The sequence below is a fragment of the Salarias fasciatus genome, chromosome 14, assembly GCF_902148845.1.
Source record: "Salarias fasciatus chromosome 14, fSalaFa1.1, whole genome shotgun sequence".
Lineage (NCBI taxonomy): Eukaryota > Metazoa > Chordata > Actinopteri > Blenniiformes > Blenniidae > Salarias > Salarias fasciatus.
Genome location: NC_043758.1, coordinates 35863398 through 35886199, shown reverse-complemented (window position 1 = coordinate 35886199; position 22802 = coordinate 35863398). Strand labels below are relative to the sequence as shown.

At 46.0% G+C, this 22802-nt stretch overlaps 3 protein-coding genes across 4 annotated transcripts; 2 read left to right on the top strand and 1 right to left on the bottom strand.

Annotated features, from left to right (window-relative positions):
- Positions 1 to 698: 698 nt before the first annotated feature.
- LOC115400059 (multidrug and toxin extrusion protein 1-like) lies at positions 699 to 4591 on the top strand. The gene is made up of 17 exons (XM_030107710.1): positions 699 to 809; positions 1106 to 1207; positions 1423 to 1491; positions 1597 to 1745; positions 2010 to 2052; positions 2166 to 2210; positions 2322 to 2419; positions 2504 to 2601; positions 2684 to 2797; positions 2910 to 2977; positions 3105 to 3213; positions 3314 to 3389; positions 3464 to 3533; positions 3609 to 3741; positions 3837 to 3934; positions 4035 to 4130; positions 4304 to 4591. Exons 1-17 carry the CDS (start codon positions 702 to 704, stop codon positions 4589 to 4591), a joined length of 1764 nt encoding a protein of 587 aa, XP_029963570.1. The 5' UTR covers positions 699 to 701.
- An 860-nt stretch (positions 4592 to 5451) lies between these two features.
- Positions 5452 to 13897, top strand: LOC115400875 (multidrug and toxin extrusion protein 1-like). 2 transcript variants are annotated; one of them, XM_030108932.1, is made up of 17 exons: positions 5452 to 5627; positions 6015 to 6116; positions 6378 to 6446; positions 6552 to 6700; positions 7715 to 7757; positions 7843 to 7887; positions 8146 to 8243; positions 8332 to 8429; positions 8509 to 8622; positions 11924 to 11991; positions 12072 to 12180; positions 12262 to 12337; positions 12465 to 12534; positions 12683 to 12815; positions 12915 to 13009; positions 13144 to 13224; positions 13305 to 13897. In XM_030108932.1, exons 1-17 carry the CDS (start codon positions 5520 to 5522, stop codon positions 13599 to 13601), a joined length of 1755 nt encoding a protein of 584 aa, XP_029964792.1. In that variant the 5' UTR covers positions 5452 to 5519; the 3' UTR covers positions 13602 to 13897. The 2 variants fall into 2 exon arrangements, with proteins under 2 accessions (XP_029964792.1, XP_029964791.1); XM_030108931.1 differs by having other exon boundaries at positions 13302 to 13897.
- Positions 13673 to 20002, bottom strand: slc47a3 (solute carrier family 47 member 3). The gene is made up of 17 exons (XM_030108933.1): positions 19635 to 20002; positions 19355 to 19456; positions 19211 to 19279; positions 18979 to 19127; positions 18844 to 18886; positions 18049 to 18093; positions 17660 to 17757; positions 17478 to 17575; positions 17074 to 17187; positions 16928 to 16995; positions 16708 to 16816; positions 16424 to 16499; positions 16146 to 16215; positions 15911 to 16043; positions 15718 to 15812; positions 15584 to 15626; positions 13673 to 14533 (listed from the first exon to the last, which is right to left on the bottom strand). Exons 1-17 carry the CDS (start codon positions 19764 to 19766, stop codon positions 14325 to 14327), a joined length of 1653 nt encoding a protein of 550 aa, XP_029964793.1. The 5' UTR covers positions 19767 to 20002; the 3' UTR covers positions 13673 to 14324.
- Positions 20003 to 22802: the final 2800 nt, after the last annotated feature.

Genomic DNA, 22802 nt, shown 5'->3' with positions numbered 1-22802 from the left:
ATGAATGGAAACTACTGGCCGTCTAATCATTCCCTGTGTGAAATTCATTCTGATTCAGAAAGAGAACCAACTTTTTCAATGTCATTCATGTAACTTTCTTGTCCTTTACCTGGAACACACGTCATGAATTTAACATTCCTGCCTGATATATATTCAGAGCCAGAGCTTTAAGCGATGTTAGCCGGAGCAGGAAAACTTATTTCGTCCTTCATGTCTGCAAGTCTTTCACTGAACAATAAAGAATAAAAATAGTGTGATAACTGACAATGCTTGACTCGTGCTATTCTTATTTTGTGCCACCAAGGCTGCTGAGGATTCTGCTGAATGGCTCGCTAACTGCTCCGAAGAACCAGATGTTGAATAAAACATCGTAACTAAGGAAGCATGTCAAACCTGATAAAAGTGTTGACAGTGGAAAAAGTCAGACTCGTCGTCTTTACAAAGAGAAAAACTCAGTCAGCCAAAGCCAGATAAACGAATCAATACTCTAAATATGAAAAAAAAAAGTCTGTCTCCTCAATATCCCTGTTTGACATCATGGAAATATTTTACCTTGTCCCACAGTGAAACATCAAACTGGCAGCACAACAGACCCAAACTGAATCAATTAGTAACTTCCAGCAGGGGAAGGCGCCGCCGGACGGCGGCGAGCGCATCCAGGACCCACTCTGTCGGCTCAGTTCGGTGTGACGGCCGCAGACATGGCCAGACCCAGCGACAAGGTCTTCTGCTGCCGGTGGGTCCGCAAGAGGGTCCCCGACACCCACCGGGAGGAACTCTTCCACATCCTGAGGATGACCGGGCCTCTGGTGAGTCCCGCTCAGTGCGGCTCAAGGTCACCTTCGTATGAGCCCCGTCTCACACCGGGAGATTGATGAGTGTTTTCTCTAATGTGTCACATAAAATAGACTTTATGTCTGAATTTCAGAAGAAGCAATCAATCAAAATGAAGAATCGTTGGGCTATTTTAAACAGTGTATGTGAAAAACGGGAGCTTATTTGTAAGGAAAGCAGGACAACCAGATAGTTTATAGTGTACGGCGAGACGTCGGCCCAACGCCGCTTTCTGAATGACCTGCGTCACTGAGGATGTTTGGCTTTGCAGCTGCTCTCTCGAATCTTCAATTACCTGCTGCCATTTGTGGTCACGATGTTCTGCGGACGTCTGGGAAACGACGTGATGGCCGGCTATGGATTAGCTTCCGCGGTAAGTGTCCGACTCGTGCGCCATGGACATGTGAAGGCCAACAGCAGGAGCTTCATAAAGCTACTGGGAACGCCTCTGGCTGGCCTCATCACAGGCCTGGTGGTTTGATCAATAACAGTTCTATTTACTCCCACACGTTCTGGAATGTTGAGGCTTGACACTTCAGGCTTGACTCTCCATCTCAGTGTAACTGTGTCTCTTTTCGTTCGTTTCAGGCGATCAATGTCTCCACGGCAGCGACGGGCACCGGTTTGGGACTGGCATGCGACACTCTGGTGTCTCAGGTTTGGAAATCTTTTACCTTCATCACGCCTTCCTCCCACGTTCACTCAGCTCTTGTCGGTTCCGCTCCCTGAAATGATTAACGCTGCCGGCGTGCTGCCGTGCAGACGTTCGGTGGGAAGAACCTGCTGCGGGTGGGGGTGATCCTCCAGCGGGGAATCATCATCCTGCTGCTGTTCTGTCTGCCCTGCTGGGGTCTCCTCATCAACGCCCAGCCCATCCTGTTATACCTGGGCCAGGACCCCGAGGTGGCCAGGTAATCCCCCCTGGAGAAGACAGTATCTCTCTAATCAATCAGAGCTGAGACCAGATTCTCTGACCTCCTACAGATACTAATTCCACGTCCTAATCCCATCTGCTCACCACAGAGTCTGACAATAACTCATTTCTGCCAGTGATTGCTCTGAGTGAAGGGGAAATGGATGAACTGCTGACATTTCACTTCATTCAGCTCTTCAAATAAAAATCATTTTTTAAAAAAAAAAATCAATAACGACTGAATGTCGCTCTTTTATTTCAGAATAGCCCAGCTGTACATCACAGCCTTCCTCCCTGCAGTGCCCGTGAGTCGTCACTTCCGTCACATCAGATCCTGCAGACTTTAGGAGCTCTTCATTCGTCTCCAACGCTTCATGGCGGCGTGGTTTCAGATCTTGTTCCTGTCTGTTTCTTTCAGGCGATGTTCTTACACGGTCTGCAGGTGTCCTATCTCCAAAACCAGGTGCTTGAACATCCTGTGCACATTTAACATTAGTTTAATTAAATGTTTGTCCATTAAATACGGAGGGCTTGGTTGAGGGAGGGGCTCATCATGTGCTGTTTGTCTTCTCAGGGAATAATTCTGCCACAAATGTACACTGCTGTTCTGGCAAATATCGCAAATGTGGTGACAAACTACGTCTTTCTGTACTGGCTGGATCTGGGTGTGAGGTGGGTGTGCTCACACTCGTCAGTGTGAAGATGAGATGATGCAGGACAGACCGCCATCAGCATGTCTGTGCACATGTCTCACAGCGGGTCCGCAGCAGCCAACACTCTGTCTTGGATTTACATCTGTGCTTTCCTGTTTGCATACATTTGGTGGAAGAAGCTCCATGTGACAACGTGGGGGGGTGAGGGATTTAATTTCCACGGCCTGCCTGCGTCCTCCTCCTCCGTCTGGCTGCAGCAATGAGTGTCTCTCTCCCCCTGCAGGCTGGTCTGCGGAGTCGCTGCAGGAGTGGGGCTCCTACATGAAGCTGGCCATCCCCAGCACCATGATGACCTGCTTTGAGTGGTGGGTGTACGAGTTTGGGGGATTCTTCGCAGGTGATCCAGATTCCTAAACATGATTAACACGCATCACGTTGCAGAGTTTAATATGACGGGCTGTGCCGCGGCCTGCCGTGGCTGTAATTTCCCCTCTGTGTCTGATCATCAGGAATGATGAGTGAAGCTGAGCTCGCCGCCCAACACGCTGTGATAATGATTGCCTTCATTACTTACATGGTACCGAGTTTAGACTTCAGGTCAACACGCAACTTTCATGAAAACACAGGTGGAATTTACTGAACCTCAAACCTTCATGACTGTTCATGTTTAACATGATTATTTCATTTCTTCCAAACCAATGAAGTTTCCTCTTGGCATTCAAGCTGCAGCCTGTGCTCGGGTGGGCAACGCCCTCGGCGCAGGAGACACCGCCAGAGCGCTGCTCACCACCAAGCTGTCGCTCGGTCTGGCCTGTCAGTAACCACCAACACTGCATCAGTCATTTCGTTTCTGCTGTTCTGTCTGTTCCGTGCTCTCTGCTGTTGGACAGACGTCACGGCTCCTCTCTTCCAGGTGGCTTTGCAGCTGTCGAGGGTCTCGTGCTCGGCTCCACTAAAACAGTGATCGGCTACCTCTTCACGTCTGATGAGTGAGTGTGTCCCGCAGCAGAGCGTCATCTCACCGCATCTGCACAGCCTGAACAGCATGATCGTTTCATTTCAGGGAGATCGTAGGCCTGGTCTCGCACCTGATGAATGCTTACTGCGCCCTGCAGCTGTTCGATGGTCTTGTGGTGAGTGTGTGAACTCTCAAAATAAGTATCCCTGCAGAAAGTGGGAAGGTGTGTGAAGTGTACGTGCTCCTTCAGTGTGTGTGTACAGGCATCTTCCTGGGCACCGGAAAGCAGAAGATACCAGCGGTAGCTAACTTCGTGGGATACTACGGCATCGGCCTCTCTCTTGCTGTCGTCCTGATGTTTGTTGCAAAAATGAGAATTTTGGGTAATTATGTGGAATTTCTGATCACAGTGAACATTCAGGATGGGTCAGCTGTTTGACAGGAAGAGCGTGTTAGAGTTTGGCGTCGGTGTTTGCAGGTTTTTGGCTGGGCCTGCTCACTGCCACCTTCATACAGTCCTCCTTCTACTCTGCGCTCATCATCTTCAAGCTGGACTGGAAGAGAATGACTGAGGAGGTGAAGGTTTTAGATGATCTGTCAGCTGTTCGCAGGATTCATTCCTGGGACAAGAAGGAAAACTAAAGTCAAACTTTTCTCTTTTTTTTTCACCGTTCAGGCGGTGAAACGAGCTCAGAAAAAGACCCATTTGACTCTGTTCGGCTCAGATTCCCCGACCGATGCCTCAACTGACCTGACTGCAAGTAATGGGAATGTAAGTGGACGTAATCTCACCATCAACAGACAAGAAGTATTACAATTTGCTTCCCTTTTTGCAAATTGTCAGAGATTGATCAGATTAAAGTGGCGAATATTTTGTGTCTAATTTTTACCTACCGAGAATAAGATTCACCTGCTCCAGCTGAAGCTTGTCTTCTCCCCGTCCAGTCGGCGGACGGCTACGTGTCTGTGAGCACTGAGGGCGGCGACGGGTCGGCTGAGGCGCAGGAAGGCGCCGCGGCGCCACAGCCGAAGAAGAGGAGCCTCTCCACCATGCAGCTGCTGGTCAGGCGAGGCCTCACTGTGTGCGCGGCCGTCGCCCTTCTGGCTGTGGGAATATGCGTGCACGTGGCCGTGCCTTTACCCACACATCCAAGCGCTAATATTACTGTGAACCAAAGCCATGCTGAGCAGATCCTCTCCACTGTGCTGGTCCCTGTAAACGCAGCAGCATAAAGGCAGAGCCGTGGAGGGGAATCGATGCTTCTACTCATGGACGTCATGTTTGAGCGGCTCAAAGCCACGCTGCCAAGCGCTGGTCTAAGACGCTGTCATCAATGCAGAAAGCATGTTTTCATTAATTTCTCAGTTGAAGCTATTAAATACAGATTAAATTGTCTCCTCCGGTTGCTTTCAGATTGTAAGTGAAACTTTACTTGAAAATCTATTCGGAAACGTTTGTACTACTGTACTTCTGGAGGTATTCAAACATTTAATTTAATCTGATTATGAACAGTTTGAAACATGCAAAAAACAAAATGTGACTTGATGTTGTTTTAATAAAATAATCGACGAGACCGAAACTCTTCTGTGCTTGTTTTTATAGCCACTTTGCTGTGAAGGCGCCTTCAGTTGGTTTGTCACTCTGTTGTATCTAAATAAACAAATCTCATTGTTTTCAGTGTTGAATTTCGTCATTTCAGCCGAAGCTGCTCAGTGTTTATCGGGTGTTAAGTCTCCGAAAAGCTTCCAGCTCCACTCAACACAGTTTCCTAAACAGTTCCATCATTTTGTTTTGTTCACTCATTTAACAGGTTTTATTATTTTAGTGATGAAAACCAAGCCAGTCTTGTTGTTGCAGGACTTCCTCAAATGACCACAACCGGAGGCCCATAATTGTGTTCGACACAAGTTTAATCACTCAGATAAATAACATTCTTGCTTTCAAGTCCTCCATCCCAGTGTTTGTTTTGTTGGGCTTTTTTCTTGTCTTTCGCTCCCAATCTGTGTTGTTTCAGCCGGCCTCGGCGAGGATCCGGGGCAGCTGGGACCGCAGAGAGATTTCCATCCTCCTCGGCTTCCTGGGGAGCGGCGAAGATAAGTACGTGAGAGGAAAGAGCAAGGCTCTGGTGGAAGGACCCGTGTTAGCATCCCATTTGAGGACATGAAGAGGTCCAGTGACAAGCTCTTCTGCTGCAGGTGGGCGCGCCGCAGGGTTCCCGCGACCCACAGAGACGAGCTGTACCACATCCTGAGAATGACAGGGCCTCTGGTAAGGACTGGCACTGCTCACACTTCCTGTCGCGTCTGCGAGACCATGTGTGGATTGAGGGTGCCCTTGCCGTAAAGCTCGTGTATAAAGGAGGAGATTGATGGCAGCTGTTCTTCTGCCAAAGGAAAGGTTACGATGTTAGGAAAAGCGACTTTTTCATCTGAGACTTGGAGGCAGAAATCGATGAACCTTAAACTGTGTTTGGCAGGTGTCAGCAGTGCCTGCATCCTGCCAAAAATAGAAAGCAAAGTGTCGAAGCTCCTTTGTCAAGACTCGGCCTGACTGCTGATTGAATGAATTGTTGTTTTTTGCTTAAAGCTCACTGTGATTCCAGGTGTTATTTGGTGGCTGTTTGACCCACCAGAACGTAACTGTTTGTTTTTCTAGCTGCTCTCGAGAATCCTCAACTATCTGCTTCCATTTGTGGTCACGATGTTCTGTGGACGTCTGGGAAATGAAGTGATGGCCGGTTATGGATTAGCTTCTGCTGTAAGTGGTGAACCGTGTGCTCCCTGGACGTGAGTTGGCTGACATGAAGAGAATAACAAGAGGGGATTTAATTACATGGCAGCGGAGGGAGTGAAAATCAACAGGACACCATCCTCCCCGAGATAAACCTCCTGCAGTCAGCTGGGAATGAACCCTGACTTAGAGCTTTCATTTTAATTAAAAAGGGTTTTTTTTTTACATTTAATTGCACATTTTTCCCTTGTAAGTCATATTGCTTGTAAATCTGTGCCTTCATTTCAGACCATTAATGTTACAACGGCAGCAACAGGGTACGGTCTGGGACTGGCATGTGACACTTTGGTGTCTCAGGTCTGGAACCTCCTTTGATATGAACACATAACACACTGGAATGTTTCGACGGTTTGCTCCTTTCCTGACTGTCCTCCTCTCTAACAACGTCACTGTGCTGTGCAGACATTTGGTGGAAGGAACCTCCTGCGGGTGGGGGTGATCCTCCAGCGGGGCATCGCCATCCTGCTGCTGTTCTGTCTGCCCTGCTGGGGTCTCCTCATCAACGCCCAGCCCATCCTGTTATACCTGGGCCAGGACCCCAAGGTGGCCAGGTAACCAACTGCAACAAATACACACAAGCAGTGACCATTGTTGCTGTCAGGGGACGACCTTACAGCATGAGCCTGCGACATGCAAATGTTGAAGTTAATCACAGCTGCTGCCTCGTCCTGACTGAAATCAACAGGAGCCTCCTGCTCGTTGAGGTGCAGGAGGCTAGTGAGGCCTCCACGTCTGCCCCGCCCACTGGCGGACCTTGACTACAAGCAATGTTGGCAAATGTGAATCAGCAAGAGGGCTGCAATTTCTCAGTGAGCAGCTCCACATTAAAATCAGCTCAGGTCCCCACAGAGCAGAGCGGATTCATGAACCAGGCTGAAATGCATAAACAGAAACTCAGTATTCCACAGGGAGACCAAATGACCTCTGCTATAGCTGGAGAAAGTCAACACTACAACTTTATTCTATCAATTCTGATCTAGTTTTGTCTTCAATATAATCTCATTTCATTTCATAAATAAGATTGAGCACACTGTGCATCACCAGCACTTTAAAGGATTCACCCAAAATGTGTTTTAAATGGCACAAAATTTGCCTTCAAGCACAATCTTTCTCCACGTACCTTTATATAGACTACAGTGTTAATAAATTCTCAGAAACATCCTCCCAAGGTGGCATTTTAAGGGTTGCACCCATTTAAAAACTAGCTTTTTCAATGACTTGCCTCCATCACTGGTTCTGTTGGTATTTTGAGGGAGCAAAGCACGCTCAGTTTGAAAGTAAATTCAGCTGTCTGCTGCCAAGAGCACTTGATTGACAAAGGCAGTAAGGCTGAGCAATGCTACAGAAACTCTGACGAGCAGCTGAGCAGGAAACTCGCACCCTCAATGTTCAACCCTTCAATATGGCCGACGCATATTACTCACAGGAGCAAGCAAAATTTTAGTTTTCAGTTAATAGGGGTTTTCTGTGTGTGTTTTGATTGTCTGCACAGGTGAAAGAGATTGAGCTGATTGATGTGACCACTGCTTTATCAGTTGGTTCTTACTGGAGCTTCTTGTTTTCAGAATAGCTCAGCTGTATATCACAGTCTTCCTCCCTGCTGTACCAGTGAGTCAGTACTCTTCTCTCACCAATGTCTCAAAATGTAAAACGTTCACTGTAGAAACCTCATGAAGGATCTTTTTCTCTGCAGGCAATGTTCCTACACCATCTTCAGGTGTCCTACCTGCAGAACCAGGTGCTCTGATGCTACAGATCTCTACATCAGTGGGTTTTGAAGTGTGGGTTGGACTCCTGTGGGATGCTGCAGCAGCAAGACGAGTCTGGGAGTCAGGAGGATGTCTTTCATTATTGCAGCTTGTGCTTTTTATGCCTCATTTGAGTAGAAAAATGTGCATTGAAGTTGGGTGAGAGAGAGAGAGAGAGAGAGAGAGAGAGAGAGAGATCAAATTAATTCCTGCATTAAAAGATGTGTGACTAATTAATTTGTTCTCAGGGAATAATTCTGCCACAAATGTACACTGCAGCGATGGCAAACGTTGCAAACGTGGTGACCAACTACATCTTTCTCTACTGGCTGGATCTGGGTGTGAGGTGCGTGTGCTCAGCTGTGACACTTTAAATCCATGGATATTGTCAAAAGAAAAAAAATAGGAAACTCAAGATGTTTTGTGTGTTGCAGTGGTTCCGCAGCAGCCAATACTCTGTCTCAGATTTACATCTGTGCGTTTCTGTTTGCTTACATCCGGTGGAAGAAGCTCCACGTATCAACATGGGGAGGTGAGGGACAGTCTGCAGAGCAGAGTGGAGGCTGTACAGCTTCATTTCTCTATAAACAGCAGTCTCGCTCCCTCTGCAGGCTGGTCTGTGGAATCACTGCAGGAATGGGGCTCCTACATGAAGCTGGCCATTCCCAGTGCACTGATGAAATGCTTTGAGTGGTGGGTGTTTGAGTTTGGGGGATTCTTTGCAGGTAATTTAAGTAGCATACATGTTAAAGGAATTCTATTTCATCCCTTCCGACCGCGAGAAGGTGGGGCTGAAAGCACTGAATGTTTCCTTCATGGATGCACAATTCCAGTATGTTCAACAACGTCACTTGTGACCCTTGGGAGACCCTGTAAGGTCATAAGTTCCAGTGTCAGTCCCAGGTTCGGTTCCTCTTTTCTTTTCATGTAATTTACATACAACTGAGTAGATTACGGGACTAGCCTATATGACATACTGCATTGCTGGTAACCTTGAAACCATGTTGGTCGGAGCAGTGAAGTTCCCCCTCCAAAGGTTGCGATGGCAGTTACCTCCTTTTTTCACCTTTGTCCCAAGGATGGGTGGTGCCGCTGTGGCGTCTGCTCTGGTAGAGGGATTCACTCTTAACCTTCCGGCAAACGGTAAGGTTGTTGAATCTCTTGTTTTGAGAGTGTCAGAGGGTCAGTGGCCTTGTTCTCCTCCCCCGAGAATCGTTTGGGCACCAGAGGTCACTAGCATGCCGTACAGGAGTGTTGCTCCTGTCTTGTACTGATAGCCTGGTATCCAAATGTTAGCCGGGCTGCTCGGCACTTGGATAGCGAGCTAGATCTACTCATGACGGGGGACCACGTCCGCGTGCTCCCTTCTCCCGGCTTGTTGATGTGCCAGCTGTGGCTCTTAGTGACGTAGCTGGTGTTAGCTTTGCCACTGCTTGTAGGATGTATTGTGCTATTTTCTCCAGCTTATTGGGACCCACTGCGCTTTCATCCACTGTGTTAGCTTGACCACTGCCAGTGGAGGCGTTGTTCCTGCATTCTCTTCCCAGCTTATTGGTGCTTAGTTTGGCTGGTTAGTGACTTGACTAGTGTTAACTTTAGCGACTGGCAAAGGAGGCGCAATTCATGCTCTCTTGTCCTGGCTTATTGGTACTGAGCCCGACCGTTAGCCAACATGGTTTATTATTGGTGCCAATCCTGGCTGTTAACGACACAACTAGTGCTGGTTTGTAACCGTTGCCATTGACGACCATGCTGTGCTCTTCCTGCGACGTGGGGGCAAACCGTCTGCTGTGCAGGAGGCATTTGTGCTCCCTCCCCTCAGCTTACTGCCCAACCTTGTCTGTTAAGCTACTGAGCAATGTTGTTATCGTCAGCCTGGAGCCCATGACTGGTGAAGGCGGTGTTTGTGCCCCCCTGCTCCCAGCGGATGGCATCTCTAGCCAGAGGGCAGAAAGATGGGGGAGATGGGGGAGCTGCCTCGTGGCTGTGCCGTCATTATACTCTTGAGGAGGTGGTTGGCACCTTTGCCTGAGACCCAGGGTGTTGCAGCTGCGCCTCCTGGCCCTGCCCCTTGGAAGAATCGGACTTCCCATTGAGGGTGCTCCATCGAGTGTGGCTCCGGCCCACCACGGATGCCAGTCTCTTGAGGTGGGGTGCCATCTAGCGTCACAGAGAAGTTCAGGGACAGTGGCGTGTTTGGTGCAGCACAGAGCACAGGGAATGCACATACACGTACAGTCAGACAACACCTCGACCATCTCCCACATCAACCACCAGGGTAGCAACAGGTCGTCCCAGTTGTTGGAGGCCTTCCAATGACTTCTCAAGTGGGCTGCATCCTGTCTGGCCAGCGTGTGGGTCATGTATCTTCCAGGATCCTGAACCCATAAGCGGGCTCCCTTCCACGTCAGAGCTCTCCACCGGGTGAATTTTGCCTCCAAGACGCGCTTGGCCTAAAAACACCCTTGTCCAGAGGGCTTTCGCGATACCTTTCTGATCTGACGGACACCCCAGACAATTCTTCAGGAAGGCCACATGCTGTTGCTGGAGGCCCCCTTCTGTCCAGCTTGGGCATGGTTCCCTTGCTGCAGCACACTCTCTCGCAGTGAACCATGGTCCTGTTCCTTCCCCCAAAAGGAGAGATCTGTTGTCCCAGCACAGAGACCAGGTTTGGCACTCCAGTCCTCACCGACTCTGCTTACACATTGTCTACTGGAAGGCCCAAATCGCAAGAGAACCGCTGGGTCAGCAGGGCAGCAGCCCCCCCTCAGTGCTCCAGAGCCGCATACCCCGAGACCTAGGGCATCACAACCCCCCAAAACTCTCCCATCCCCCACCCTCCTCCCTCCACCCCCTCCACCCTAGCAGGTACTAGTCATTCCGTGCTTTCAGCAACACCTTCTGTTGGTCAGTAGGGATGAAATAGAATGAAAGTTATGAATGTAACTTCGGTTCTATGAATCCCAAATGACCACCACTCAGAATCCTCATGATTACGCGAGATGATTCTGTGGGAACCGCACCTGTGTCGGACACCAGAACTTATAACAAGCCACCTGTTTTTTCCAAAGCGATATTGTCACTGAGCTCTATAAGGTCACGGGCGGATAAACACCTATTAGCAGAGGTGATTAACAGACAGACCAGAACATACAATTGAGCCCAAACACGGCATTTATTCTAACAGGAAATCCCACTCCCCCAACAGAAAACCAGCAACTCGTCGCTCAAGCACACCTCCTAATAAACGCAACAGAAAACGCTGCACAACACGGTATGCCAAGAAATAAACAGAAAAGGCAGCTTAATGTCCAAACTACCCCCCACGAGGTTTCCCTGAGTCAGAGGCACACGTCCCCACAGGAGACTGACTGAGTGGGTCAGCAGTAGATCTTTACTCACAGCCCGATCAATCCCCCAGTCCTCTGGTCCCCGAATGTGTCCCCAGCAGCTCCATGGAAGAACAATCCAGTGATTCCTAATGGGCAACAAAGTTATAATCCCTTCAGCACAGATCCCATTGGCAAGCATTCCACAGCTTTGCTGTTCTGGCAGGAGTCCTCAGGTTGGCGTGTCACGTCACTCCTCTCCATCACCTGGAGCATGCGCTGCACCCCCTTAAATAATATCCCTGCACCGAATGCAAATGTCCAAAAATTGGTTGTTGTTGTTTTTTTTTTTCATTTTTTTCAGTACAAAAAAGCATGACATAAAATTATTCTACTCCAGTGACCCAAGTTTGGCATATAAAATGACAGCGCAGGGCAACTTTTTAATCACCCCTGCTAGGTGAAACATGTAGGGATCTACCCGGTCTTTACAAACTTGTTACCTTCCTCGGATCACCCAGGGGTCACCAGTGATGTTGTTAGTATACATACTTCAACTGCGCATGCACCAAGGGATTATTCAGTGACTTCTGGCGGTCAGCCGGGATTCATGGAACCGTAGTTACCTTCGTAACTTTAGATTTAAAACCAGGTGTCAGTTTATACAGTTCGCTTGTTTTCCTTGGTCTCTGACTAGGAATGCTGAGTGAAAATGAACTGGCAGCCCAACATGCTATGATGATGGTGTCAGTCATAACCTACATGGTACTGTATGTTTAATCAAATTATTTTCCAGTTCACAAGCCAATGCCATCCTTAACTTTTCCTAAATGTTGACTCCATAGTTCCCTTTTGGTATTCAAGCTGCAGCCTGTGCTCGGGTGGGCAATGCTCTCGGGGCAGGGGACAGCGCCAGGGCCGTCCTCAGCAGCAAAGTGGCTCTCGCTCTGGCAGGTCAGTCATAAATGTTAATTGTCTCTCTGTAATTTAACCCTTCACTGTTTTACTGCCATTTGAAAAGCTTCTCTTTCCCAGGAAGCATTGCAGTGGTTGAAGGCACTGTGCTCGGCTGCACTAAAACAGTTATTGGCTGCATCTTCACCTCTGATGAGTGAGTGTAAATAGCTGCACACACATTTTAAGAACAGCGATAATCTATTATTACATGAAATACAAATCTAAAATTGCTGTTTACAAGGATGTGCAACAGTATAATTCTCAAAAATCTGTATTTGCAGGAAAATTATTGGTTTGGTTTCACATTTGATGACTGCTTACTGCTTCCTTCAGTTCTTCGATGGTCTTGTGGTGAGTTTAACATTCTTGGTAGTACACAATCAAACTGCAATAACAAACTGGATAAATGTGAAATTGAAGTGTTTTTATTTAGAGGTTATTATCACATGGGAACTGTAACAGTGACGGCATAATGCATCCACATCTCTTCACATTCCAGTCTGTGTGCACAGGCATCTTCCTGGGCACGGGCAAACAGAAGATACCAGCGGTGGCTAACTTCATCGGATACTACTGCATCGGGCTCACACTGAGCATTACTTTGATGTTTGTGGCAAAACTGCGAGTCTTAGGTGAATTCCCAAAATAACTCTTCAGTTATCTGCCAGAAGCTGCACAGTGAGTGAAGCCTGCTGGGCGCTTCGCTGCCTAATTTGCCGTCCTCTCTGCAGGGTTCTGGCTGGGGCTGCTCGTTTGTGTCATCTTACAGTCCACCTTCTACATCACTGTCATCTTCAAGATGAACTGGGAGAGGATGGCTGAGGAGGTACGACCCAGGAGCATCCGACACACTCCTGCAGGGCTCTACTCTGCACATCAGGAGTTACAGAGACAAATAACTCATCTTGAGGCACTGGAATAAAAACAAATGGAGTTTTTTTACACTCTGCTTGCTTGCAGGCTGTGAAACGAGCTCAAAAAAACACTAACGTGTCGACATCAGGTGAAAGCACAACAGACCAGACAGTAAATACCAGGAATGTAAGTGCTGCTGGTGGTTTTCGAACCCTTCTAAATCAACAGATTCGCTCCATGGTCAGTATGGCGCTTTCTCCCAGCAGGTCGACGGCTACACGTCTGTGAGGACCGAGTGTCCCGATGGCGTGACGGAGAGGGAGGGTGAACCTGCAGCCCAGCAGCCGAAGGGGAGACGTCTGTCCACCACCCAGCTGATCGTCAGACGGGGGCTCACCATGTGTGCAGCCGTCCTCCTCCTAGCCGTCGGAGCTGCTGTGCACTTCCTCGTGCCTCTGCCAGAGACTCCATCCTCCAGTAACTTCACCCTGGACCAGATCAACACTACATACACACCCGGCCAAACGCTCTCCACTGTGCTGCTTCCAAATGAAGAATCATAGTGTGTGAAAGACATTCACAATGTGACTGGTTAATGTTTTCAACACACTGATAAAATGTGCTTGAAGACAGATTACTTATAGATGAACATTTTAATTCTTTACAGGACACTTTAAAAAAAAAATTACAAATTTGAACATTTTAATTCAAAAGTATTGTGAATTATATTTTGCACTGCACTGTGGTAACAATTTGACAATTAACTATCTCCTTTTTTTTTTTTAATAAATTATACATGGACTAAATGCTCACACTTAAAAGAGTGCCTTCACTTCATTGACTGTGGATTCAAATCATGTTATTTGCCAAAAAAGTGTATTAAATAAGAGTCACTCTTCCCATCTGCAGGAGTTTTCCTTCACATTACTGACGTGTACAGTGTTTCACATTCATATTCTTAACATAAACCTCTCCCATTCCCAGTTAGTGCAGCTGATTGATAAATAGGTCAAACACTACTGTGGTCAGGAAACAGAGCCTTCGCCACGACTTCCCACATGCTTGTGTTTCCTTCAGTTTACCACTGAATGCTTTGTTTGGGTATCTTATGATTGCGTTCAGAGATTATTCAGTTGATCCTAAACTGCTTCGCTGACTTGGTGCCCCTCATCTTTTGCTCCTTTGCATGTTTGCATGCCTGCTGTCCTGCTCGGGCTGCTGCAAAGCAAACACCCGCAAGGAATCGTACCGCCGAAAAGTTACCCCGCTAAAAACTGCACTCACTGTCATGTAATTAAGTTTGGAATTATCAAGCTCAAAATGATACCAGAAAGCAAGAAAGACAGCATGGCGGCCAGAGTGAGGCTCCGGCGCAGAACCACCATCCTGAAAGCGAGCGGGTGCGCCGCTGATTTCATGGCGGTTTCCTCCATGTCGATCAGCTCACTGACGTCGGTCTGGTTCTGCAGATCGTCTTGATCTTCTGGTTCTGGACCTGGATTTAGGAATGAAAATGCCTGTTACCTCAAAAAGGTACAATATGTGAATCGATATGGAGCAAAACAAGAAAACCAATCAGACAAAACTAGTCTTTTAAGATTTTGGCTCGTTTTACTCTTAAACATGCATCCTAATTATTATCATTATTATTAAAAGCCTTTTCTTTAATCATGAAGTCAAACACAGAATCTGAGTTTTTATATTTACTTACTAACTTTTGACTTAAATATATCTAATAATTAGTCAAACAACAATAAACGTCAGTGTCAGAGTTCAAATGATGGATTCGTCCCATCAGTGTTATTCATATTGTTCATATGTGAACGTTTGCTTGAATAAAGATGTTTTGTTGAGTTTGTTTCTGATTAATTCTCCGAGCTGTAACTGACAATGACAAGCTCATACAACACCTCACACCATGAGCGTTGTGCACTTCTGTCATATTTTATCACCGACTCTCAACTTCTTTTCTTTCCCCAAAGTATTCATTTTAACTTCATAACTAATTGCTCAGACAGGGATTCTGTATGTTTAAGTTACAACTTATTAAACTACGTACTGACTATATTAAAAAAAAAAAAGGAAAAAAAGTTGAATTTTGGAGCACAAGTGAAATCACAGGTTTGAGAACATTTAAAAAGATGAAAAGTCTGATAATCTGATGTCAGTTTGTTTTAATGTAGTGATAAGAGCAGAAGACGTCCATAACAAAGGTCATACAGGATTAAAGAGCTCATAAAAGTGAGTCAGTATAACTTTATGAACTTTATGAAGAACTCCTTCCCTCCTATGTGGACGATCGAGACCATAAAAGCCACGATGACCAGGTTAAAAGGTACCAGGTTAGTCTTCAATCATATTAACTTGAATTCTAAAAGGAACTTTATTGGGACGTGGTCAGACTTATCGTTCTTCAGTTACTCTTTAAATTAAAACAAGTTATCAAAGTTTCTCTGCCTGAGTAGTGAAATAATTTTACATTTTTCATGCTAAACAAAAGAAAAGCATGTTAAAGTGGAGCATTGTGAAGCACACCGAGTCTTACCCGAGTCTGTGGCGCTCACACTCACTCCTGCTCTGATCTTAGCCTGGAGGAAAACACACGTTTAAAGATTATTCTACATCTACAACCAAGCAGCTGGAGGCCTTGACTGGGACGATTTACCCGAGAATACTAACCTCGACTGTGGCGTTATTCCAGTTCATTCTCATCAGATAGGTGATCAGAAACGAGCACTGAAGGGAGGCGCAGATCAGCATCCCGATCCACAGACCTGAGGAGGGCACGGTTTACAGTGGAATTCTGAAGATCTACGAAATGAACCGTTTGGCAAACGTCAAAGGTGAAAAATGTCTGTGCTGTATGTCTCACCTAAGATTCCTAATTTGGCCACAAACATCAGTATGATCCCGGTGGGAAGACCCAAGGCGTAATACCCCACAACGATGCAAAAAGCTCCAACTTTCTGTTTACCAGCTCCTCTTATAACACCACTAGAGGCCGCCTAGTCATGCAGGGGAGAGAAAGATGTCCTGAGGCATGATAATGTGCTTCAAAGCCACGTATGGATGAGTACAGAGGCTCTGACACAGTGGAAGTCACCTACAGATAACCCATCGACGAAGAGGAAGACAGCATAGAAGGACATCACCTCAGCAACTCTTTTCCGAATTTGTCTGAAAGAGTAGAAATTAAAAATGGAATGACTGACTTGAAGCTATTCACAGTGAAGCCACACAGTTACAGCTGCTGCGCTGCGCAGCCATAAAGTTAATATGTAAACGATTACCAGCAATGAAAAGGTAAAAGGGCATCGAGGCCGCTGAGCTCAGAGTAATGAGCCACAGGAAGAAAAACACCGAAGACTCATGTACTGACACTCACTCATCGTATGTGAAGATGTAGGAGATGTGCTCTTTCAGGCTTCCAAAGAGTATTGCGAAACAGACAGCGATTGAGCCTGTGGGAAAGAGGAACAAGCGAAATAAGAGAAGAGAGTTAAACACACTCACCTCTGAACACAGTTTGGAAATCTCCAGATTACTTAATAAAAACCATTTGGGTTTAACAATAAAGGATTCTTATTGGCTCAGAGAAAGTCCCATCTTGACCTCTGCTGTGTCGTCAGGAGCCACAGATATAGAAGATTACTTCCAGTGTCCACTGACCTGCACTGAGCAGCGTCATCTTGGCGGAGAGTTTGGCCTGTTCAGTCTGTCCGGCGCCCAAAGCGTTCCCCACTCTCACACAGCCAGCGATGCCAAAACCCATCGGACACTACCGACAAGGACACAGCGTGAACTGAAGTTTTGTTTGAGGGATGAAGCTACTCATTACTGCCAATATAAGCATATATAAGAGCATACTGTATATTTAAAAAAAACTCACCATGTATGCAATGTTGGCGAGCTGAAATACGACAGACTGAGCCCCGAGCTCCACCTCACTGATGATCCCTTCGAATCACACACAGCTGTTAGACACGGTGGTGTGTGTGAAGGACGGAGACGCTTCCAAACCACCCAGAACGGTACCTGCTAGGAAGCTCCCGATCTCATACGACCACCACTCGGCACACAGCATGACCATCCCGGGGATGGCCAGCCGGGCGTACGAGCCCCAGTCCTGCAGACACTGCTGGGACCAGCCTGGACAGGACGAGCAAGACGGGCGCTTTGATTCAGACCGTCTCCTCACGTTGGAGGACGTTACGGCGGTGTTTGGCTGAGCAATCTTAAGTAATGACATGCGAGATGATGAGGAATTTCTCTGCAAGTATTTAAAGAGAAATAAGTGCTGTCGCATAATTAATCTGTCTGTCTTGTCGTTTCACCTCTGACTCGCTACACAGTTTTACTCTTTGGACTCCAGATGATATTGTATAATGCCTCTGACTATGCTGGATATCAGTCCTATACAGCGCAAACTCGGTGCTCACCTCCCCAGGTGGTTTTATAGAGACCTTTCCACATGACGTAAGCGTGGAGGCTCCCAGCCATGGAGAACTGTGACACGGCGTTGGCGATAGCCGAGCCTCTGAAATCACCATTTTACTGAATGAGATTTCTTTCACGGGTGAAGATGATGAGGAATCTGAAAATGAACAAAAAACATACTCACGCTACTCCCAGATCAAAAACGAAGAGAAGAATGTAGTTGATGAGCACGTTAAGCAGGTTGACCAGAAAGCCCGTGATTACTAGTGGATAAACGACACCCTGAGGGGGAGAAAGGAACACAAACACAGTGGTAGATGCAACGTTCAGACGGTTTTCAGACACCCGAATGTCAGTGAAATGTTTCCTGAATAGAGTTAGGTGGCACTCTACTGATTCATGAGCACAGAGCTGGAGCTGTTCATAGACCTATGGCTATAGAACTACAGAGAACAGTATGAATTCCAGCTAAAATGTAAACAAATCAAACAGTCTCTCGTCATTTCAATGAACAAAAGCAAAAAATAAGAGCTACCCAATGATGGAATAACGATCTGAAATGAATGAACTCACCTGGTTTTGCAAATATCTGGATTCCAGTGAATACATAAATGAAGCCTGCAACAACAAGAACAGAAGAAGACAAAGTTTCTGAACATCTGATAAATATTGGAAATAAAACCTTCTTTATGGAGCAGCTGTCACATTTTGGACTGCCAACCTGCCCTAGTTTATGCAATCTGATTTCAGTAGTTTTGTTCATTTCCTATGTGACCTGTATTGACCAGGGCCCGACACGCTACCCTGACACGACACACAGTTATCAGGTACAGTAGTCCAGGCTGGAGGGGGAACATCACAAAATACTCTTCATGTTTTAGATCATTTAATCTGAGATTTTACAGCAGGTCTGATTACCAGCATGTCTACCTTTTCAATCTGATTTCAAAACTTGTCTGAAATGTCTGTTCTTCACCCCTCAGTGAATTTAGAGAGATAAAACTGAAGTGTGCTGGAAAGTTCCAGCTATGTCTATCTATAATGCTCCACGTCTTTCCCAGGCTATAAAAAAAATCAGCTGGGAATTAATTTTTATGTCAGTACTTCTGTGCATTAGTCTTTTTGTTGGACTTGTCCAGAACCATTAATTCTCCACGTCCGACTCTTCATATATGAGATTAAAGTGTCACTCGGCCTTTTAGAGCCTCTGTTATTCATCCTGTCTGTCCTTTGACTTGGATTGGAGGCCTCTCCTATATTTCCATCACTCCTGGAGTCAGATCTCATCTTTTCTTACGGTTACCATCACTCCATTAAGATCCTTTTATTATCTAATCACCAAAAACAGTTTAAGCTGCTCATACTCACAGGAAGAGCCGGCATAAAGATCTTCACGTACAGCTGAGAAATCCTGCAAGACAGATTCACGTCAAAATGAACAAGAACTAGAGTCTGAACGTGCAGAGAGCAGTACCATATCTGAGATATATTTAGGGGGCCAACCTCGCCACTTTGGGGTCCTGTCTGACTATGAGCAGGATTGACTCGGTGTTGATGAGGATTGCCCAGCAGGGAAAACATGCCAGAAGCAAAATGAGGACGGCTCGCTGAATGATAACTCCAACTCTCAGAAGGTTTCCACTTCCGTAGGTCTGCAGGGCGGAAAGGTTTCTCCTGTTAGATCTCTATAAAGAACACAACAATTCATTCCACAGATCATCAGTACGATCCATACCTGTGAAATCAGAGTGTCACACGCTGAAGCCAGGCCTATTCCGATGGAGATGCCTGTCACATTGATGACCTGGAGATAAAGCAGGACACACGGTGAGACCGGCTTGACAGGCTGGCGGGGAGAACATCACAACACCGGACTTACAGAAATGGCTATAGAGACTCCTGCCAGCTCCTCCTTTCCCAGGTGGCCACAGAAAATAGTGCTGAACAGACTCACACCGTAAATCATGAGCTGGGCTAAAATCTTAGGAGAAAATCAAAAATTAATCATTAAAAAAAACTCAAAGACTGCAGTTTAAATAAATGACTGTTAAGTGTATTTGATTCAAACCACGTGACAGTCAGGAAACAGTGCTGAACTTATATTAAATATTATTAGGATGACTGAATAATTGTGTGTATGCTGAGAAGAGGTTCCTCACCAGTGGTCCGGACAGTTTGGACAGCTCCGTGAGTTCAGCTTTAGAGCCGACGGGGAGCAAAGCGCGGATCCTCCTGAACACAGGCGCCTCCGTCCGGCAGCACTGAGCGGGGCTCTGGCCTCCTGCCTCCATCCTTCAGACGGCGTGTGAGTGTTTGGTTCTCCCTGGAGGGCTGTGAGGACGCAGCTCGGGCCGGTCCGGATCTCTGACTGTGGAGCGAATGTTACCCCGCTTCGACAGGAGCCACGTGGTCAGTCACTCACTTCCTGTGTGCGTCAGCTGGTCAGGAACGGATTACACCTCCACACACACACACACACACACACACACACACACACACACACACACACACACACACACACACACACACACACACACACACGCACACAGTGGGTCACGTCCTCACAACCTGAGAGCAGGTGTGTGTTCAGATCCACATGCTTTCATGTTTTTATCTGATTTGCTGTCAAAGTCAGTGAGTCCTGGAGACAAATGTGGGAGAAAAGCAGCTTCCTGGTCACACGAGAATAAACACGTTTAATTCCAAAAGAAGTCTAAACTATTTTTTTTTTTTTTTTTTACTTTTTTAAATAAGGATTAAGAAAAAATAGTCCATGAATTCAAAATTATATTATTTCTTAACTGGGAACTCCATAGAATCGTTATCATGTTCTTTTTTATATAGCTTGTGTAACACAGTTAAAATGAATAAGCCTAGGCAGCTTGTTTGCTTAGGATAGCTTATTTTACCATTTTGATTTGATTTGATTGCTTATAATTAAATATATTTGTTTTCAATTATTACTTTTTATCAGTTCTTTTTCAAACATTAATAAATGCTGAGTAAACACACACACAGGGAAAACACATGCAAAGAACAGAGACAGTTTTGTTATTAAGAAGCAGAAGTGAAAGCAGGGATTAAGAAGAATGAAGCAGAAGAGAGTGGGAAAACAAGTAGAGGAGAAATAGGATGTGAGTCAGATGGCTTATCAATAACAGAAGGGGCGTGACAAAGTGATGATTCTCCATTTCAGTTTGTCTTTGTGGTTTAAAACATTGAAATCCAGCTGACTCTCAATCATGTGTGCACCTTCCGTAGCAGCCATTACAACTGCTGCCTGCGTGAAAGGGTTAATGTAAAAACTTCCAAATGTATAATTTAAGCAGATCAAGATCAGATTTTTTATTCAGATTCTCTGTCAGAACACTATTCTCCGAAACACTCTCCGGCCTGCCTCCCATAAAGGGGGAGCAGTGTGGATCTTGATATGAGCAGCTGAAAATTTTTCTTCTTCACTCTAAAACACAATAAAATGACCGTAAACGTGTGCTGCTCAGAGGAGGTGAGCCTTGAAGCGCACACATCTTACAGTGACCTACAATAGATGTCATTTCTGGCACATTTTCCGTACCCACCTTCCCGTGAAGCCTGGAATGTGCTGGATGAGGAACGTCATTTGGTCTCTGTCTCTGCCTGCTGTCTGCAGCTTTCTGCTGATGAAACTTTACAAGCTGCAGCTCTGAACGGCTCCTGTCTTGGACTCCGTTCGCCTGTGGGGCCTGGTTTTTGCTCATACTGAACGACAGGACCTGACTCAGTTTCACAAGTGTTGTGTGTTCTGGATGGTGCTGTAGCAGATCCCAGCTCAACATGGCTGAAGGAAGGAAGGCCCCCGGACAGGTCAGAGGTCAATCACAATGATAACACAGAGAAACAAATGCTGGGCAACAACTCAAGTAAAACACACTCTGCCTGCTGAGAAGTCATGATTCAGCAGCACTCAGAGCAGCATGGAGACCTGGGAAACTGCTCCTTTCACATAATGTCACGTGGTGTGAATGACAGTGAAGGGATCCTGGATCTGAACTGAGGGAAATCCACTGTGAGGTAAGAGAGCCGACCACTACTCCACTGTGCTGCTTGTCCTGATGCTCTTGCTTGGTGTATTCTTGCACCAGTCTCACAATCTTTCTTTAATAAGGCTTGCTCGTACATTCATTCATTAAAAAAAATAGATAAATTCATCATTTAATTGTTTCTTCTTTCTTCCTTTGAATTTCGACAGGCAGTGTTGATGTGAGCTCCCTCTTTCTGTACCAACAGATGGAGCCATTTCATCATTTTCCAACAACGCTGCTGCATTCCCTCAGAAGAGCTGTCCAAATGCACTGACTCAGATTGAACTCAAGAGTGCACAACAGCAAAATCGAAACGATTCATTAATCAAAGACACATTATTCAAATGATTCTCACTGAGAATTAAAAAAAGAAACTATATTTAATCATGCCAATAAATCTAGATTATTTAGGTATAGTGACTTCAAATTTAAACAGCCACGCCTCTGCAGTCATCAGTAAAAACATTTACACAGCACAGTCAATCATCCACTCATAAAATTGTGACAAACTTGTTCTTATTTCCATCATAAATGCGACATTTCTCCAAACAGAGTTTGTTTCCTGCTTCAAATGCAGTCATCCTTATTTTGATTATTTAAGGTAATAAAGGACTTTTAAGTAGGATGGGTCTGCTGTCTTGTTTTAATTTCAGCAGAAATGAAAATGAGGACCGATTAAAGAGGTCTTGTGAATTAGAGTTGAGTGTGTCTTCAATCAAAGGCCGTAAGTATGACCCTTGAAGGCGTTTAAGGAGGGTGTGACATTATCCCGTTAAAGACGCACTAGATGACATTGTTTTGTGGAGATGTCTGAGCGAGGCCTACAATTTCCACTCCAGAGGAACAGCGGAGGGAATGGAAAAACAAAGACGACAGAAAGTGGATTTCACACGTTTGATCCCTCTGACTAACAGCGTGTCATCTGCAGGCTAAACTTGCATTTATGGTCACCGGTAACCAGTATGTTAGAACAATTGCTGGGATCTCCTCTATAATGGGCTCCAAAACGGCTGATCTCCCAGCGGTTTGTCACATCTGAAAAGTAAAATCTCAGATGATCTTCTCACGTCATCAGTGTGTGGATGTGAACTTCACCAGTGTCTCTGTGTTTTTTTTGTTTTTTTTTTTTTGTTCTTGACATACAAACCTAAAAACCTGGGTTGGTGAGTTTGAATCAGCGAACTGTGAATGTCAGTCCGGGGCTCAATTGTCCCTGCAGTTTCATCATAACAGTCTATTGAGAACTACAGAGAGAGAGGGAACAGA

Coding starts and splice junctions, on each gene's coding strand:
- LOC115400059 (XM_030107710.1), top strand. CDS start 702: ATGGCCAGACCCAGCGACAAGGTCTTCTGCTGCCGGTGGGTCCGCAAG. Junction 1,746..2,009: donor CAGGACCCCGAGGTGGCCAG/GTAATCCCCCCT, acceptor CTTTTATTTCAG/AATAGCCCAGCTGTACATCA. Junction 3,534..3,608: donor AGCTGTTCGATGGTCTTGTG/GTGAGTGTGTGA, acceptor GTGCTCCTTCAG/TGTGTGTGTACAGGCATCTT.
- LOC115400875 (XM_030108931.1), top strand. CDS start 5,520: ATGAAGAGGTCCAGTGACAAGCTCTTCTGCTGCAGGTGGGCGCGCCGC. Junction 7,758..7,842: donor TCTTCCTCCCTGCTGTACCA/GTGAGTCAGTAC, acceptor TTTTCTCTGCAG/GCAATGTTCCTACACCATCT. Junction 13,225..13,301: donor AGACAGTAAATACCAGGAAT/GTAAGTGCTGCT, acceptor GCTTTCTCCCAG/CAGGTCGACGGCTACACGTC.
- slc47a3 (XM_030108933.1), bottom strand. CDS start 19,766: ATGGAGGCAGGAGGCCAGAGCCCCGCTCAGTGCTGCCGGACGGAGGCG. Junction 17,758..18,048: donor CCAGATATTTGCAAAACCAG/GTGAGTTCATTC, acceptor TCTCCCCCTCAG/GGTGTCGTTTATCCACTAGT. Junction 16,817..16,927: donor TCGCCAACATTGCATACATG/GTGAGTTTTTTT, acceptor CCTTGTCGGTAG/TGTCCGATGGGTTTTGGCAT.